We start from the raw sequence: 15,496 nt of genomic DNA, 5'->3' as shown, positions 1-15,496 counted from the left end.
ATCTTTGTAATGAGTGAAAACGAATAACAATTTTAGATCATGGGAGTAATTGCCTTTCATTTAAAACCACCACCAGGTTAAAATCATGTTCCCAGATGAGGTAAGTTTGGATGATGCTACTTTAAATCATGTTTATTTACATGTTGTAATCTCAGTCAGCTGAAAAAGCCCCCAAAAACCTTAGCTAACATATTATTAGCTTGCTAACTTACCTTTAGATGAGTCATCTACCAATATGGCTACCAAAGCTAACATAGCCTACCTCTCCTCCAGTTCTATAACTTAGTTATTCTCATTGGTCATCACTATCGTCTGTACTCTCTCACATATTTCCCCATGTTCCAGCAAAGTAATTGTGCCCAAATGTGCTTTAAGTTTTTGTATTTCAAATTCAAAACAATATTTCAGCGAACGTCGTCTTACTGCTTTAAGACTTTGTAATGTGGGCATCTTACAAAGTATAGCTTTAAAATATTTGTTTTTGTCAAGTCTCTCTCAGTGGAAGTTCAATTCCAATTTTTAAGTGGTGGCCATTTTCCCTGACATCAAACTAAGGTAAGCTCAAATTCTGTTGAGATGTTGTATGCTACTGTTGTGTTCTAGGTTTGCAAATCATATAAATGTTGGGAATAAGAAAAACTGTTACCTTTTCACCAATTCTCGATGAACCATTAACTGAAAAGACAATGAATAATGTAGTTCTGAACCCAAAATATATATATTATTAGGCTCTGGTTTGAACAACAATCTAACTCTAACTTAAGAGTTTTAAAATGTGTTGTTTTAAGTTGAAACATGAAGTCCCTCTGGATTTTAACTTTCCATTGTCTTTTGATTGGTGGTCAGTTTAAAGTCTGAAGTACAGCATTATTATAACAGACCACTCTGGAAAGCAGCCGCAGTATAAATATGGTGAATCATTGAGCGTAGGGTTGCTTTGCAGAGGATCTTTAAAGAGGTTTCAAGGAAAAAAGTCAACCTCTGAAACTGTAACTTGGAAGAAAATTACAGTATTTTATTCCTTAAGTAAAAATATACTTAATATTTTACAAACATAAAAATCATCATGAATTCCAAGTTATAACAAACATGTCCTATAGTGTTTAATTAATGAAGTATGAGCATACATTTGCTATTTTGATGATGATGATGATGTTATTGTGCGGGCAACGTGATGTGACTGTAACTCTCCCGCTTTGGGAGGCCTTGAAAGCACATGCACAGTGACGTAACTGCGAAACAGGGGGCTGAGGAGGAGGGGGAGATCTTAATTTTAGACTCACCTTTTAACAACTTCTGTTCATCACACAAGCCTCTGTAGTTATGAATAATCACCTCCAGTATTATTAGGCGGAATCAGTTTTTATTTGTTCATTTAAATGACCGAAGTGTTGGATAGATGGAGAGCCTTCATTTTAGGAGGGATGATGATGATATACTTTCCCGTCGCCTATCAGATGCAATGTATCCTGCAATGTTTTGGGACAAGTGCTCTCTAAAAATAGTCTCTTAAAACCTTCAGCTGAACGTCGTGGCACTTTTTGATAAATAATACAAAATCTAAATGTTATCTTGAATTATTCATGTTGCAGCAGTCATGCATAACAGCTGTCTTTGTGCCAGAAAGAGTCAGCAGCACTCTTTGTCCCGTCATAAAGTAAGGCTGCAAAAAATACATGAAAGTAACATGGTGGACTGAAAAGAGCGGATATCTGAGCTGATTATTTGTTGTGTGCGTGTAATTTCATGTCATGTCCTGTGTTTGCTCAGTGGGGGGTAAATCTGATGAATCAGACCCTCTTAACCGAAGACATGAACTCTCACCGTCCAAACAGAGGCAGATATTCTCTATAGTGGAGAGGCTGTCACATTGATGTCTCTGGTCTACTCACTGTCTACTCACAGGCTGCAGGGAGGCCTATTTATAGATTTGTCTCTGTTCTCTGCTTCTACATCGGTCCCCTCTTTTCCCTCCATCTATCTTTTCTCTCTCCTTCCCTCCCTCTAATGGGCTGATATTTCTGGAGCTGTACAGCTATTATCTTCTTTGCATCTTTGAGGTGCAGCTCACGTTGAGGGAGATCATAAACTTTTCAAAATCCGACGTGTCTCGTCTGTTTTATCAGCTCCTGAGCTCAGGGATATTATCTCCTCATTTTTGGTATCAATGCTGAAGAATAGTGATTGAATAGAGAGTTAAACCAAAGCTTTAGTTTTAATACCTGATCGGTCATGAGCTGCCATCTTTCACCAGCAGGCCTCCAGATTCCCAAACGCACAATTTGTCATTCTTACACAAAATATTCTTTTTGGGAATGTGTCGAGGTTCAATTACAATGGGAGTCAAACTTGGGGCAGTTTGTTTTTCAGCAGCTGTTATCTAATGTCCAGTCCACAGAGCTGTCATTTTTGCCCGAAGCACCAAAACTAGACGTGACAACCATGTGGTCTGGTTGATGATGAATGGCTCAACAATGAGTGTTTGAGGCCTGAGCCACAGGAGGTTAAATGCCTTTGAGTGCAGTTATTTGTAGACAGCGAGAAATGCTGTGTTCAGTGCAGAGTTAACAAAGGAAATCAATGGACTGCAACAGAGCTAAGACCTTGTGATCACCTTTGGACCAAAATCCCTGACCTAATGTCTTTTGAACAACATCACACGAAGGACTTGGAAAGTGTCTAAATTTAGAAAGAAAGAAGAAAAGGCTTTTTCATTTTTCTCTATCGCATAGAAACAACACAAAACTACATGCTAGATGTTGTGTCTGCCTTCAGCCTATAATTCTTCCTCAATCAAACAATCAGTATTTATTTGTATAGCACTAAATCTTAACAAATATTCTCTCAAGACACTCTACAAATAAAGTATCTTTCTAGACCTTGCACGTTATTATATTATGCACAAAGACCTCACACTTATTTACCATGAGCACAGTACTTAGTAACATTTAGAATATTAACGGTTTTAATGAAAGACTTCCTTTGAACAGGCAGAAACCTCGAGCAAAACCAGAGTGACTAAGGGTACGACTGCCTGGGAAACACAAGCAAGATCAGGGTTTACCCTACTAATCCGAACCAAACCGTACTAAACCAAAGCAGACCACTGGTGGAAACAGGGCTATAGAGACCACCGGCCACACTCATATTCACACCTACGGGCAATGTAGTGTCTAGTTTCTAAAATGAGTTACAATTCTGATAAAGCAGATAGCAGGTTCATTGAATCTGTTTTCTCGTACCTGAGGAGAAAAGAGGAGGAGATGTGTACAGATATACCTGTCTACAAACTTGAAAGAGCTCTTGAAAATGAGAAAGGACAAAAATATCCTACCTTTTTTCATCTCCAAGACAGAGCTGGCCTCCACAGTTTATTTTTAATCCATCATCAAAGATAAATAGATTCTTTTTAAATCATCAGGACCTTTTTTTTTCTGTAATAAGTCGCTGTTCAAAGTGGCATCATGATGGCCTTCCACATGGAGCGAAAAAAGATTTTACGTTTTTGCTGATTTAGTTGGCGTTCGCCTCTGTGAGACGTAATGATGGCTTGATGATTACGTTTGCCTAGTCATGCTGGCCTCCTCTCAAAGAAAACTGCTTCATGTGATGAAAATGATGAGACAGGGCAGGTATTTGAAATGTGGAAGTGAAGCGCGGAAGAACAATTTTCAGTTTAGTAGGATTTCTGTTTCTGACCTTTAGAACACCATCTTCTCCCTGGATGTTGTTTACACCCATTCCATAAAGGCCCTACTGAAGCGAACAAATACATGTGATTTCTGTGCGCATTGTGAATTTAACGTTATTTACTGGAGCAATATGAATGAAGTTTTATTTTAATTTGACAGGAATTGTCATTAGCAGTGCTTGAATTGAATTTGTAGCTATATGAAATTCAATTACATGTCCATCCGCAGGCCCCGCTGTGTTTTAAGATGTATAATGTCACCAACATTTACCAGCAATGATGACACCAATGTCCCTGAAAGTGTAGCAGTGCATTAAAACACAAGCTGGAAGATACAGGCTGGTGCTGAATCCTAATGCCTCCTGTATGCTCTGAGCTTTCATTTTTTTTACAGGATGCAATAGGTGTCTGAGCAGTGCAGCAAGGAGCCGGGCTAATAGTGGGATACTTATTATAGCCCTAGCAACAGGAACGGGATTGGTTACTGCGGAGAGTGAGCCTATCAGCTATTGGCTGGCGAGGAGCAGCGTTCAAAGCACAGAATTTCATCTCATGAAAGGTTCAGTGCAGCAAGCTGCAGCAAGAGGCTGCAGTCTGAGGGTGGGCGATCCAGCAACCTGCCACTTCAGCTTATCAGTCAGAGTGAGAGCTCGACTCGCAGATCAAAGCACACAGAATTGCATAATATTCTAGTTGTGGGTTTAAATATAAATATATAAATATTGCTTGCATGTAAATTAAAAATAGAAGCAGCTTCTCCTCCAATTATCCATCTTGAGATGCAGGATTTTACTTTATTGCACAGCTCCTCTGCTGTAATGATAAAACCGAAGGAAATATTCTCTCTTCTATTCCCTAATTTAGTTAAAGATGAACAAAGCTGCCTTAAAGTGAAGCTTCATTTAAGATATGATGTAGAGGTGGTGTGAGCTTGGCAGTGTCCCTGTACTGCAGCTTTTACAGACTCCATCTCATACGTTCACTCACAGACCCTCAACACATGCAACGACATTATACAGTACGACACTCAAATATGCATGCACGCTTGCACAAACATACCACGCACACACCTGTTCTTTTGAGTGTCCCACTAAAGGGTTACATGAGGTCATATTCACTTCCTGTATCAATGTGTAGGCCGTAAACCTCAAATCTGTTCACTGATCAACTTACAGAATGAGAAGGAATGATCTGTGGTGTTTTTAAAATGACAGAGAGAAATGAAAATAAAGGATAATACTGATAAACAAATAACTTTAATGGGCAACAGATGGCAACAAAAAAATCCTCAGAGCATACAGATTGTAAACCATTTTCAGCTAACACCACCTCCGCTCGCTAATTTCCAGTTCTTCTTCAGTCTAATCTGATTTAAAATCGAATTCTAATCTCCTCATTTCTCATATTTGTATGTTTTAGGATTAACATCCAAATAAATGAAAACTTTCAAATCAAAACACAAACCACAGTGAAAACTATAATAATTTTAAAGTAACACAATGCATGTATTCTTGGCAATGAGGGAAAGTCTACTGACATGGCTTCTTATCTTTTTTTTTCTTCTTCAAAAATATTCAAAGCAACAAAAGTGAGAGAGATTCAGTTTCCACTTTCTTTCAAACATAAATAAATCCAAGTGTAGGATTGGACTCGTCTCATTCTATCTGTAGAGAGTGGTGCAGAGTGGTTTCAGGATGTCATGCTATTTGTCTGGCCAGGCTTCAGCCCCATCAACTTCATACCATGTTTAAAAATAAATCAAAGCAGCTGTGACATACAGTGTGAGCTCATGGAGGCTGACTCATGACGGTGACATAATTGGCATACATGAAGGAGGTTTTGTGTGACTGACCTTAAGGCTTTTTGGTTGTTGTTTTTTTTTGTCTCTTTTAAGCCACCACATGTGAGATAAAACATAAAAGAGTTTAAAATAAAACTGCCATCTGTATGAATATATTAACTTTATAATCTATAAATATTAGAACTAGCAGCAGCAGCTTTCTGTGCTCGTATAAGGAGCTCGGTAGTGATCGAAGTTTGTTCTGAAGAGGTGAAGAATCAGTAGTCAATAAGTGATTGTGTTGAACTCTATGTGTGCATTAGTGGTGAATATTCATGTCTATGTGCTGTACAGAGAGCAGTACACACATACAAGTGAGGAACCATTGAAGGACATCATAGTCTTGCACCATGCTTGCAGGATCCTTGAACACTGGCGGATATCTTTTTTTGTGTGTGTAAAGGTTGATTTGCAAATGAGGCATTTTAAATCATAATACAGGCACCAAAGAAAGCACATACTGGACTCAGCAAAACAAAGCAAAGTGTTTTTTTTTTTTGTTTTGTTTTTTTAAATGGTTCCCCCAAAAAAACATAATTATATTTGAATTAGTGACGATACAACAATACACTAGACCACCACAGAAATGGTGCATGTATTATTTAGTCATATTCTTTTTTATTATCATAGCTATTATTTCGGTTCTTGTGCAACTGCTACATAATGACTCACATTCAAGATATTTTGTCACTCAGGAACAGCTAAAATGTATAAAAACAAACAAACAAACAGAAATGTATACTGTCAGAAATAAATATGGTCCATGTTTGTGAATTCATAACAGAAACACTGAGCCTGAAAACGTCACCATTAATCAAACTGGATAGCATGACATGAAAAGAAAAAAGGTACTGAAATACTGTTCAAAGAACAAAAAACAGATCATAATCATACTTCAATGTGACAAACACCAGCTGCTAAGATTAAGTGATCACCGGTGAGTTTTTTTTTTCTTTAATCTTCCTTTTTTTTTCTTTCATTAACAAATTAAATACACATATTGCATGTCACTATAGCAACGCCCATTACAGGTCAATTTTTACGATCACCATTTTGGTTCAGCAAATCAAAAACCATAACAAAAAAATAAATAAATTAGAAATCAACATCTGACAAAGCCTGTTTTTCTCAATCATATGAATACTTAACACCCACAGTATAAGTTAATAAAGTCAAGCTACTGTATATAAATACATCACCAGCATGCACAATATTGATTAATCGATAGTATTGTTGTCATCATCTTACACTGAAGAAACAGTATAGTAGGCAAGTGCATTTAATAAAACAAACACAGAAGTAAACCACAAACTCTGAAGCTGCTTTTATTTTTATTTTTTGTCTTTTTTTAATTTTGTTTTATATCGTTAAGTCTCTGCCTTTTATAATCTTCACCTCCAAAAGAATCTATGGTTCCAGTGACATAACAGACTAATCTGTGAGAAGCCAAATACACTTCAGACAGAAGGTAGGGGATCAGGGTATTTCAACCTCTTTTTTTTAACTCTAATATAATTTATCCTCTAAAATGTTCTTTTGGGAGTGGGGGGGGGGGGGGGGGGGAGAGAAGACTAATCGGTTTAAAAACTTCTTCTTTCCTCATTGTCATTGTGAGATTAAGATCAATAGCGTTCAGGGCCATTTTTTTCTCATTTATAGACTACGACTGGAACCAATGCAAACTAGTTTTGTGAGGCATTCCCATTCAAGCATTTTCTCTCTCAAGTGACTCAAATGCATCTCTTATCACGCAAAAACCTAACTAAGCAGCTTATCTTGACAGAGCAAGACCAGTTCCTATGCCAGTGTGAGGCTGCCATTTCAATCCAACAACAACCACTTCAGGCTGATTGACTGACATATCAGTGGTTTTGGCAAATGTCAAAGAGAAAATCAAGAAGACGGAGGCCCCTTTCAACTGTATATATATTTCTATATATATTTAAACTAAGATTTAACCTCCACTCTCACCTCTCTTTTGATTCTTTTCTTTTAACACATGGAAAAATAAAGAACTGCTGCTGCGGTAGTATCATCGGCAAAAGCTGCTGCCAAAGTCCACCGGCCCTTCATATATATTTTTTTCGAAGTGTGGTTTCTCTTTAGTTGTTTCCCTCCCCTCCCTCGTCATCCTGCTGGTCACTTGTCCACAGTGTCAAGTTGTCTCGGAGCAGCTGCATGATGAGAGTGGAGTCTTTGTAGGAGTCCTCGTTGAGGGTGTCGAGCTCGGCGATGGCGTCGTCGAAGGCGGTCTTGGCCAGATGACAGGCCTGCTCGGGGGCGTTCTGGATCTCGTAGTAAAACACAGAGTAGTTGAGAGCTAAGCCCAGGCGGATGGGGTGGGTGGGCTGCATGTGCTCCTTGCTGATCTCGTGGGCCTCATTGTAGGCCTTCTCCGATGACTCCACCACCGTGGCCCTCTTCTCACCCGTGGCCACCTCAGCCAAGTACCGGTAGTAGTCGCCCTTCATCTTCAGGTAGAACACTTTGCTTTCATGCTGCGTCTCGCTGCAGTTCTTGATCAGGAAGTTGTCCAAAAGGTTGAGCACATCTTGGCACACGGCCTCCAGCTCCTTCTCAATCTTCTCCCTGTAGGCTCGCACCATCTCTATCTTCTTCTCATTGCCATCGGCCGAGGTCTTCTGCTCAATGCTGGAGATCACCCTCCAGGAGGAGCGGCGGGCACCGACCACGTTCTTGTAGGCAACAGACAAGAGGTTCCTCTCCTCGTTTGACAAGGCCTCGTTCAGCTCTGTTACCTGGAAGAAAGATGGAAAGGACCGTTTAATCAGCAGTCCAAAAGCTTTGACAGGCCTTGATTAACAGAACAAGATGCATAAATATCATACAAATACGAATATGACAACATGTCATCCAAGAAAATCTGGGCAAATTAAAGAGCTGGCGAATCTTTTCAGTCATGATGCCAATTGCTTTCTAGTTCCAGCTTCTCATAAAATATTTTCTGCTTATCTTTGTTTTTATAGTATTGCAGACACAGAACATCTTTTGGTTTTGGATTAGAGAAAAAATATAGGTCATTATGAGGAAGTCATAGTTAGGGATACTCCAATAAAGCATCCAAGAAACACTGCATCAAAAGACTATAGTGACCCTGGATTGAGACCCTTTTTCTTGTTTCATTTGTTAACTATTTACTGTGAAGTAAAACATTAAAAGGCTAAAGAAATAATCGACCAACAATCGGCTACTGAAACTGCAATCAGCATCTCCCTTAGTTGATTTTTCAAACCACAAGACTAATCAAGATTTCAAAGGAACAAAGAATTCATCTGGGATTAAAACAATTGTTGTTTAGTGATTTTACAGTCTTCCTACATGAACAAATATTGACTATAAGTATGTTTAACAGCACAGAAGACGAGCAGTTTCACTTGTCATGTCAGTTCCCAGTTTCCATGCCAATCCATTCATTTAGTGTACCAGTAGCTCTAGCTGCCACTTGGACCACTAATACTAGTTAGTGAGAGAAATATCTAAGATAGTCTGCGGTCATGTGGGGCGGTGAAAGGAAAGGTGGGCAACTGGGGGGGGGTGGTGGTGGGGTGGACCGGAGATGGCTAAAATGTTCCCACGAGTCCTTCAGGGCAGCTGCACTGTAAGTGAAAACCATCACTGCACAAGCAGTTCATGTGTCCCAGTGACCTTCTCTGTAACTCAAACTGACCTTTTTACCTGTCCAAAACACCACGCAGTGACATCACACTGAGTCCAACTGTTAAATTTAGATCCTGACAGATCAGTTTGATATAGCTGGTGAGCCTATGTTACTATAAAAAGCCTGTTTTAGTCACAGTTATTTGATAGGAAAAGCAATCTTGAAGGAAGATGGCTTGTGTCAGATCTGTGATCGGACATTGTATATAAAAAAGAAACTTAGCTTAGCTTTCGCGAAGCCTTAAACTGCTTTTGAATCTGAAGAGCCCCTACTTTATGTGCAAACATTTCTTATCTCACAGGTTTGACATTCCCTGTTCGGTTAGAGGAGTACAAAGATGGCGCAGGATCGGTGGCGTCACACACGCACACACCACACACACACACACACACACACACACACACACACACACACCTTCATTCTGTTTGTTCAACCCTGACACAAACACATGCATACAAATGACTGACACGTGAAATCAGCAGCCCAGTTGAGCAGACTTTTGTTGAACAGATGACTCAACTGTAGTTTTTCCAGTCATCACTCTTACTGCCATGTGGGTTGAATGACAGTTATACTGATGTGCTAAAAATTAAGAATAAAATGCCTAAAAATGTCATCATTAGAATTTTTTAAGGAGAATCTAGATCCTCATTAAGCTTCCAGTAACCCTGAACAATCAGTCCAGTAATCAATTAGAGATCACCAACAGACAAAACCAATTTTGTTTCTGGACTCTTGAAGACATTAATTCTGACATTTTAAGATACCTTTTATTTCATAATTACAGGCAAGAAAATCATTTGTAGACTGATAAATAATTCAAATGTTCTTCACCCCCCCCCCCCCCCCCCCCCCCCCCCCATTAATATACGTAACATTTTGGCCCAAAAAGCTGCAGAAAAGGCTTTCAGAATTCTGAATGAAATGCCTTTTAACGTCACAGAAAACAAAGGGTTACAGTCGTTGTCATTTCTGGCTGCAATGGCAAGGGATTCCCTTTGATTAGAGAGTTTTACACACCCCTGCAGTTTTACACACCCCTGCAAAAGGGCCTGCTTTGGACCGCACTGACATGGCAGATTGTTTAAAGGGAAAGGAATCCCTCCCTGCGCTCACACACATCATCCCACCTCCTGCAACCAGAAACCCTCGATGACAAACGATCTCACTCCATCTCCCCAAAGGAACGTAAGACTAAAATGTTCCTCACTTTAAAGCACGCATGACGCCTTCAGCCCATACAGTATGTGAGAGGTCACACAGGCCCAAGACAAGACTCCCATGGTGCTGTTGGTTTCAATATGTGCTGGTGTGACACAGCAGTTTTTTTTAACCCATTAGTGAAGGCAGCTCCCAGAATTTTTTATGAGGGCCAATTAAAAAAAAAAAAAAAAAAAGGGAAAGCAGACAAAGGCTCTGTCCTCAACAGTGACCAATAAGAGCAGAGAAAGCTCATATTTAGGAAATCCACTCATGCCAGATATTCAACCCTTAATCAGGCTCATTTACCCTAAATGACTTCTCTGGATATAGGGAGGAATATGACAAAGGAACAGCACATGCACAAACTGAGAACAAGAGGAGAAAGCAAAGCCAACAAATGTGATCATATTGCCTCACTGCAATATGACAAAGAATATTCTAGAGAGATTCTACTGCCTCCTACGTTTCTTTAGAGGAAAGAACACTCTAAGGCTATAATTCTTTGGAGCATTTTTCTATGAAGCATTCATGCTGAAAAAAAAAATCCATGTAAGCCTTTACAGCTAGAGTGGAAGTGTTCAGATTTTTTTAAGACATAAGTTATTTTAATGAAAAGGGAGAAGAGGAACCAGAGGAGGAGGGAGCAGAAGATGGGCTTTTTTTCCCCGAGCAACCTCACATGGCCCCCAGCAGCAGAAGCTTTTATCAAATTCGGCATACTGGAGGGGAGGTGAGGTGGGGTTGGCATGGGAAGGGGGGGGGAGGATAAAATGCAGCAAATGTAATAAGAGCAGAGTCATTACACGATATTAGGCTCTCATTAAGTCAGAGATGAAGCTCAGGCCTGTGTGCATTTCATTGTAATATCCCTTCATTGGACGGGAACGGCCAACAGAAAGGCACCGCCCAATCAGCAGACGAATTGGACTCAACTCAAAGAAGAAGAAAAAAAAAGAGCTATCGATAAACTGGCGACAAGACAATAAAGATATTTCCCCCTACATTGTCTAGTTGTTGTGCAGTAATATAAAGCCAGTGTAACACTAGATTTGCATCCAACATGGTTGAGATTGTGGGAGCACCTTTACGCACAGCAAGAAAAAAAACAAAAAACATTTTACATATAGAACATTTAAATGTCACATCTGGGTTTGAATGGACTTACCGATTTCATAGCAGCAGCCATATCATCATATCTCTCAGCCTGTTCAGCCAGCCTGGCTTTCTGCACCAGCTGCTCGCGATCGACCATTTTTTTAATTGAGGTTTGGTTGCTTTTAGTCGAAATGCTCTACTCGGGGTTTTTTGGGGATGAAATGATTGATATCTTAAAATCGCAATGCAGTGAAATCCTATGCGAACCTAACGCTGCAGCTGTTCCCTGCTGTCTGTCTGTGCTCCGCGCAGACGGGACACCCTCTCCTCTCTCCTCTCTCCCCTCCCTCACCCCTCCTCCTCCTCTTTTTCCTCCCCCTCCTCCTCCTCTTCGTACCACTCCTCCTCCTCCTCCTCCTCCTCCTCTTCGCACTCTCTCCCTCGGCTGCGTCATCACTCAGAAAGGTGGGTGTCTGTGCCAATGATGTAACAGTCCGTACAAGGGAAGCAGAGGGCCAGGCTTATAGGGAATAGATGGATGGATGGGAGCAGCTGGACTAAAGGCCTTGTGGGAAACGGAGTCTTCTCGAGCTACAGATCATGTACAAACTGATTGACGATGGGAGGAGGTTCTAGGTGTATCACAGGAAATCAAAGTGGGCGCTGCTTTTGGAGGCAGAGGTGGTTAGCCACATGCCAATAAGTAGGTGGCACAAAGTCATTGTTTCATTCCATCCTTTCTCCGCACTGAGATTCTACCACAGCATCGTAACAAAGCTCTGCTGTCACTATGCCTTTATACTTTAACACTGAACTCCACAACAGCATAGATTGGTGTTTCCGTCTGTGATTTTACAATGATTTACAGAGTTGCAGAAGCCAAAGAGGCATACGGCATGTAAACAAATACTTCAAGCCTCAAATTGCTTTCACACTTACACAAAACTCCTGGAAAAAGTTTTTCCAGGAGTGAATGCAAACAACCAAATTTCTCACATTACCAGGACTTCTTCCAACACGCCCTCTAGTAATTATTCAGCATGAAGTCCAGGTGAGCCAGAAAGCAGCAGAAGTAATTTAGGAAAATGAATAATGGGGTTTCGACATTTACATCCTGCGACCGGCGCACGACCATAAACAGTATGCCAGCGACCCTGCGCAACCTCTGTGCATGTAATGAGACAGCTTCATGTTTTCTGTTAGCCAGCATCTTCCTCTCTTTTGTTATATGATAATGTAATAACATGATAACATGATAATGGGATCGTGTAAAACTACAGTATACATTGATGTAAAGGCAAAATAGTGCACTTTTGCTTCGTCCGTCACTGTCATTCTTTTTGCACCCCTCTCCAGTTGTTAGGGACATGTGTGAAGAGCCAACACAGGAACAATTCAGGCACAATCTGCCTAAAAGTGTGTGGACATTTTCAGAAGTTTGTATGTGAAAACGGCTAAACACACAAAGAGCTCTTGCTGGCGTTGCCATTTTGCCACTTTTACTACCTGCGATGCCGGGTGCTCAGGTGCAGAATAACTCCGGCCCACCATTTGGCCTCTCTGACTTTTACACTGATCATGTTTTACCAGGACTAGATATACAAATTTGGTAATGAAACAGTCTGTTCATTCTGTTCACTTGGGGTACCACTTCTATGAGTCTAACTTTCCTGTCGGTCTCCTTGAAACATCTCCTGAGAAAATGGAGGCCAAGTCTACAGCAGGAAGGAAGTATGTCAGCAATTGAATGGACAAAACCAGGAGAAGATAGACTTTTATGGTAGTTGTCCCCAGGTGGAAGAAATGGCAGAGAGTGAAAGAACTTCAAAAGAAAAGTAGCCAGGGTTTTTGTGATTCGTTTTTTCTGGCCTGGATCATGTTTTTGTCCTTGGACTCAGGACTCGAGGTCACTCCTGCTGTACCTACATCTGTTGTGCCCAGCCTGCCACTTGTTTTTTTTTTTCCTGACTTTCTCATCTTTGATTGTTGTTAGTGAATAACAAGTAATCCATCACATCCTCAGTTTTCTCTAAAACGTTATGAAACTGAGAAGGGCAGCTGCCCGATGATGTTAAAATGTGGTGGAATGGTTTTATTAATTGCAAATCAGTCAATCAAGTTAATAGAGCCACAAAAAGAGATTTCCAATCTCTCATTGTGTTTGGAGGAGTGTCCGATCATACCAATACGGATAAAATTGAGTTTAAACAGAACTTTTAGGGTTGGAAACTCTTTCTCTGGTTTCCCAGTTTGACCAAAGAAAAGTCCTTACTTTAAACCACTACTATTGTAGCAATGGTTTGGTCTGAATTCTGGACTTGATGCGATCAACATAAGTCCGCAAACATTTCTGTTCCTTTTCCCGTGTTCTCATTATTTCCGACCAACATCACTGCATCCCACATGTTTAGTTAAGAGTTTTTTTTCTCAATCATGACATAATGATTTTTGCAGAGCAGTACACAGAGCGTCCATGAACTGTAACGTGAGAGCGCTGCACTTCCTGTTCTCAAGGCCAAATGTTGGAGAGCAATGCAGGGGGCAAACTCTTCTGGTGAGGTTGGCTTAAAGCAGAAGATGCTTATTAAAGGCAGCAGTTCAGTTCCTCTGAATTAAAATGCCTCCAATTTGTTCCAGTGAATTTAAATTCCTTCACCCAACTCACAATTTCAGCAACCTGAAACAACCAGAAAGACAACTGTGCACAGCTCCCTCTTGTGGATGGAAATAGAGCAGAGAGTATCTGAGGATGAGGCATCATGTACAGTAGGTGATCTCTGTCTTATGAAACTGTTGATTTTGCAAACAGTATCACCTTTACATCGCAGAGTCAGTACAATTCCTCTTGCCTGTATTTATTCCTTTGAGGAAGATGATGACAAAAATGTAGAAGCTGGCAGTTCACAGACACAGAAGACTGAACAGAAAGAACAAAGAAGAATACATATACAACAAAAGGGGAAGAACAATAATAGAACATGTTCATGTTTTAACCCACATTCAACAAAATATCTGAGCTGGTGAATGTAGTTTATCAAAGATGAGACTGTATCGGGTTAGATCCTTTGTTTTATGGGAGAATAAATGAAATAACCAATAAAATATCATTGCTTAAGCTTTTTGGAGAGGGAAATGTTCTACTTTAATTGCAGGAGCTGAGAGGTTAATTCAAATATATATAATAAATAGCTAGTCAAATGCATTTAACTTTTAAATAATTATAATTTGTGAGGAGTTTGTGGAGTTTATACCAAAAACTTGCTCACAACAAACTGAACAAAATGGACGCTGTTAGCATGCTTAACTTCCTCATTTCTAATTTTATCAACGACATACGTACATGTCAAGCTTTAGTACCTCTACAAAGGCACATGCACACATAAACACAAACAAACAAACAGACAGAGAATGTTCAAGCCTCTCTTCCTCTGCTGGAGCAGATTATCACCTGCTGACCTGACCTGAGGTCAAGAGAGGAAGTGATGACTTTCAGTGACGTGTAAACTGGGTCAAGTCCTGGTGGAGGTAGAAAAGAATACCTCCTCACACACTAGACTGTGGGGTTGTTTATCTCAAAGGGGATCAAATATCCCGGATGCTTTAACTTAATAGTGCCATTTGTTGTTTCAGATTGAAAGTGTTGTTGTTTTTGGACCATTTGATGTAAAGCAGATGCAAAGACAAAGTCTAAATGACCAGAGGATATGCATCAAAAAAGGTTAATTTAAATGTATTGATGAGATTTGACCTCAACTGATTTGTTTCTGAAGGGATATATTCACACATTTGGAAACAAACGTTTTTAGTTTGCTTGTTTTCTCATTAAATGAGTCTACCAGTTCTAGGGATCATTTTTAGATCATTATTTTTAAATAATTCCATTGAAGATGTTTTTCTCTCTCTCTCAGCTGCCACAAGTGTACTAAAAGAAGGTCATGCTGTTATCTGACCGAGATAATGTATTAGTAGTTCCTTTGTAACCTGTTTA

At 40.0% G+C, this 15,496-nt stretch overlaps 1 protein-coding gene across 1 annotated transcript; it reads right to left on the bottom strand.

Moving 5' to 3' along the window:
• Positions 1-4,928: 4,928 nt before the first annotated feature.
• Positions 4,929-11,844, bottom strand: ywhag2 (3-monooxygenase/tryptophan 5-monooxygenase activation protein, gamma polypeptide 2). Its single transcript, XM_020651057.3, has 2 exons — positions 11,579-11,844; positions 4,929-8,290 (listed from the first exon to the last, which is right to left on the bottom strand). The coding sequence occupies exons 1-2, from the start codon at positions 11,663-11,665 to the stop codon at positions 7,634-7,636; spliced, it is 744 nt and encodes a 247-aa protein (XP_020506713.1). The 5' UTR covers positions 11,666-11,844; the 3' UTR covers positions 4,929-7,633.
• Between the last annotated feature and the right edge of the window lie 3,652 nt (positions 11,845-15,496).

The sequence above is a fragment of the Labrus bergylta genome, chromosome 11, assembly GCF_963930695.1.
Source record: "Labrus bergylta chromosome 11, fLabBer1.1, whole genome shotgun sequence".
Taxonomy (NCBI): Eukaryota; Metazoa; Chordata; class Actinopteri; order Labriformes; family Labridae; genus Labrus; species Labrus bergylta.
This window is presented reverse-complemented; position numbering and strand designations above follow the sequence as displayed.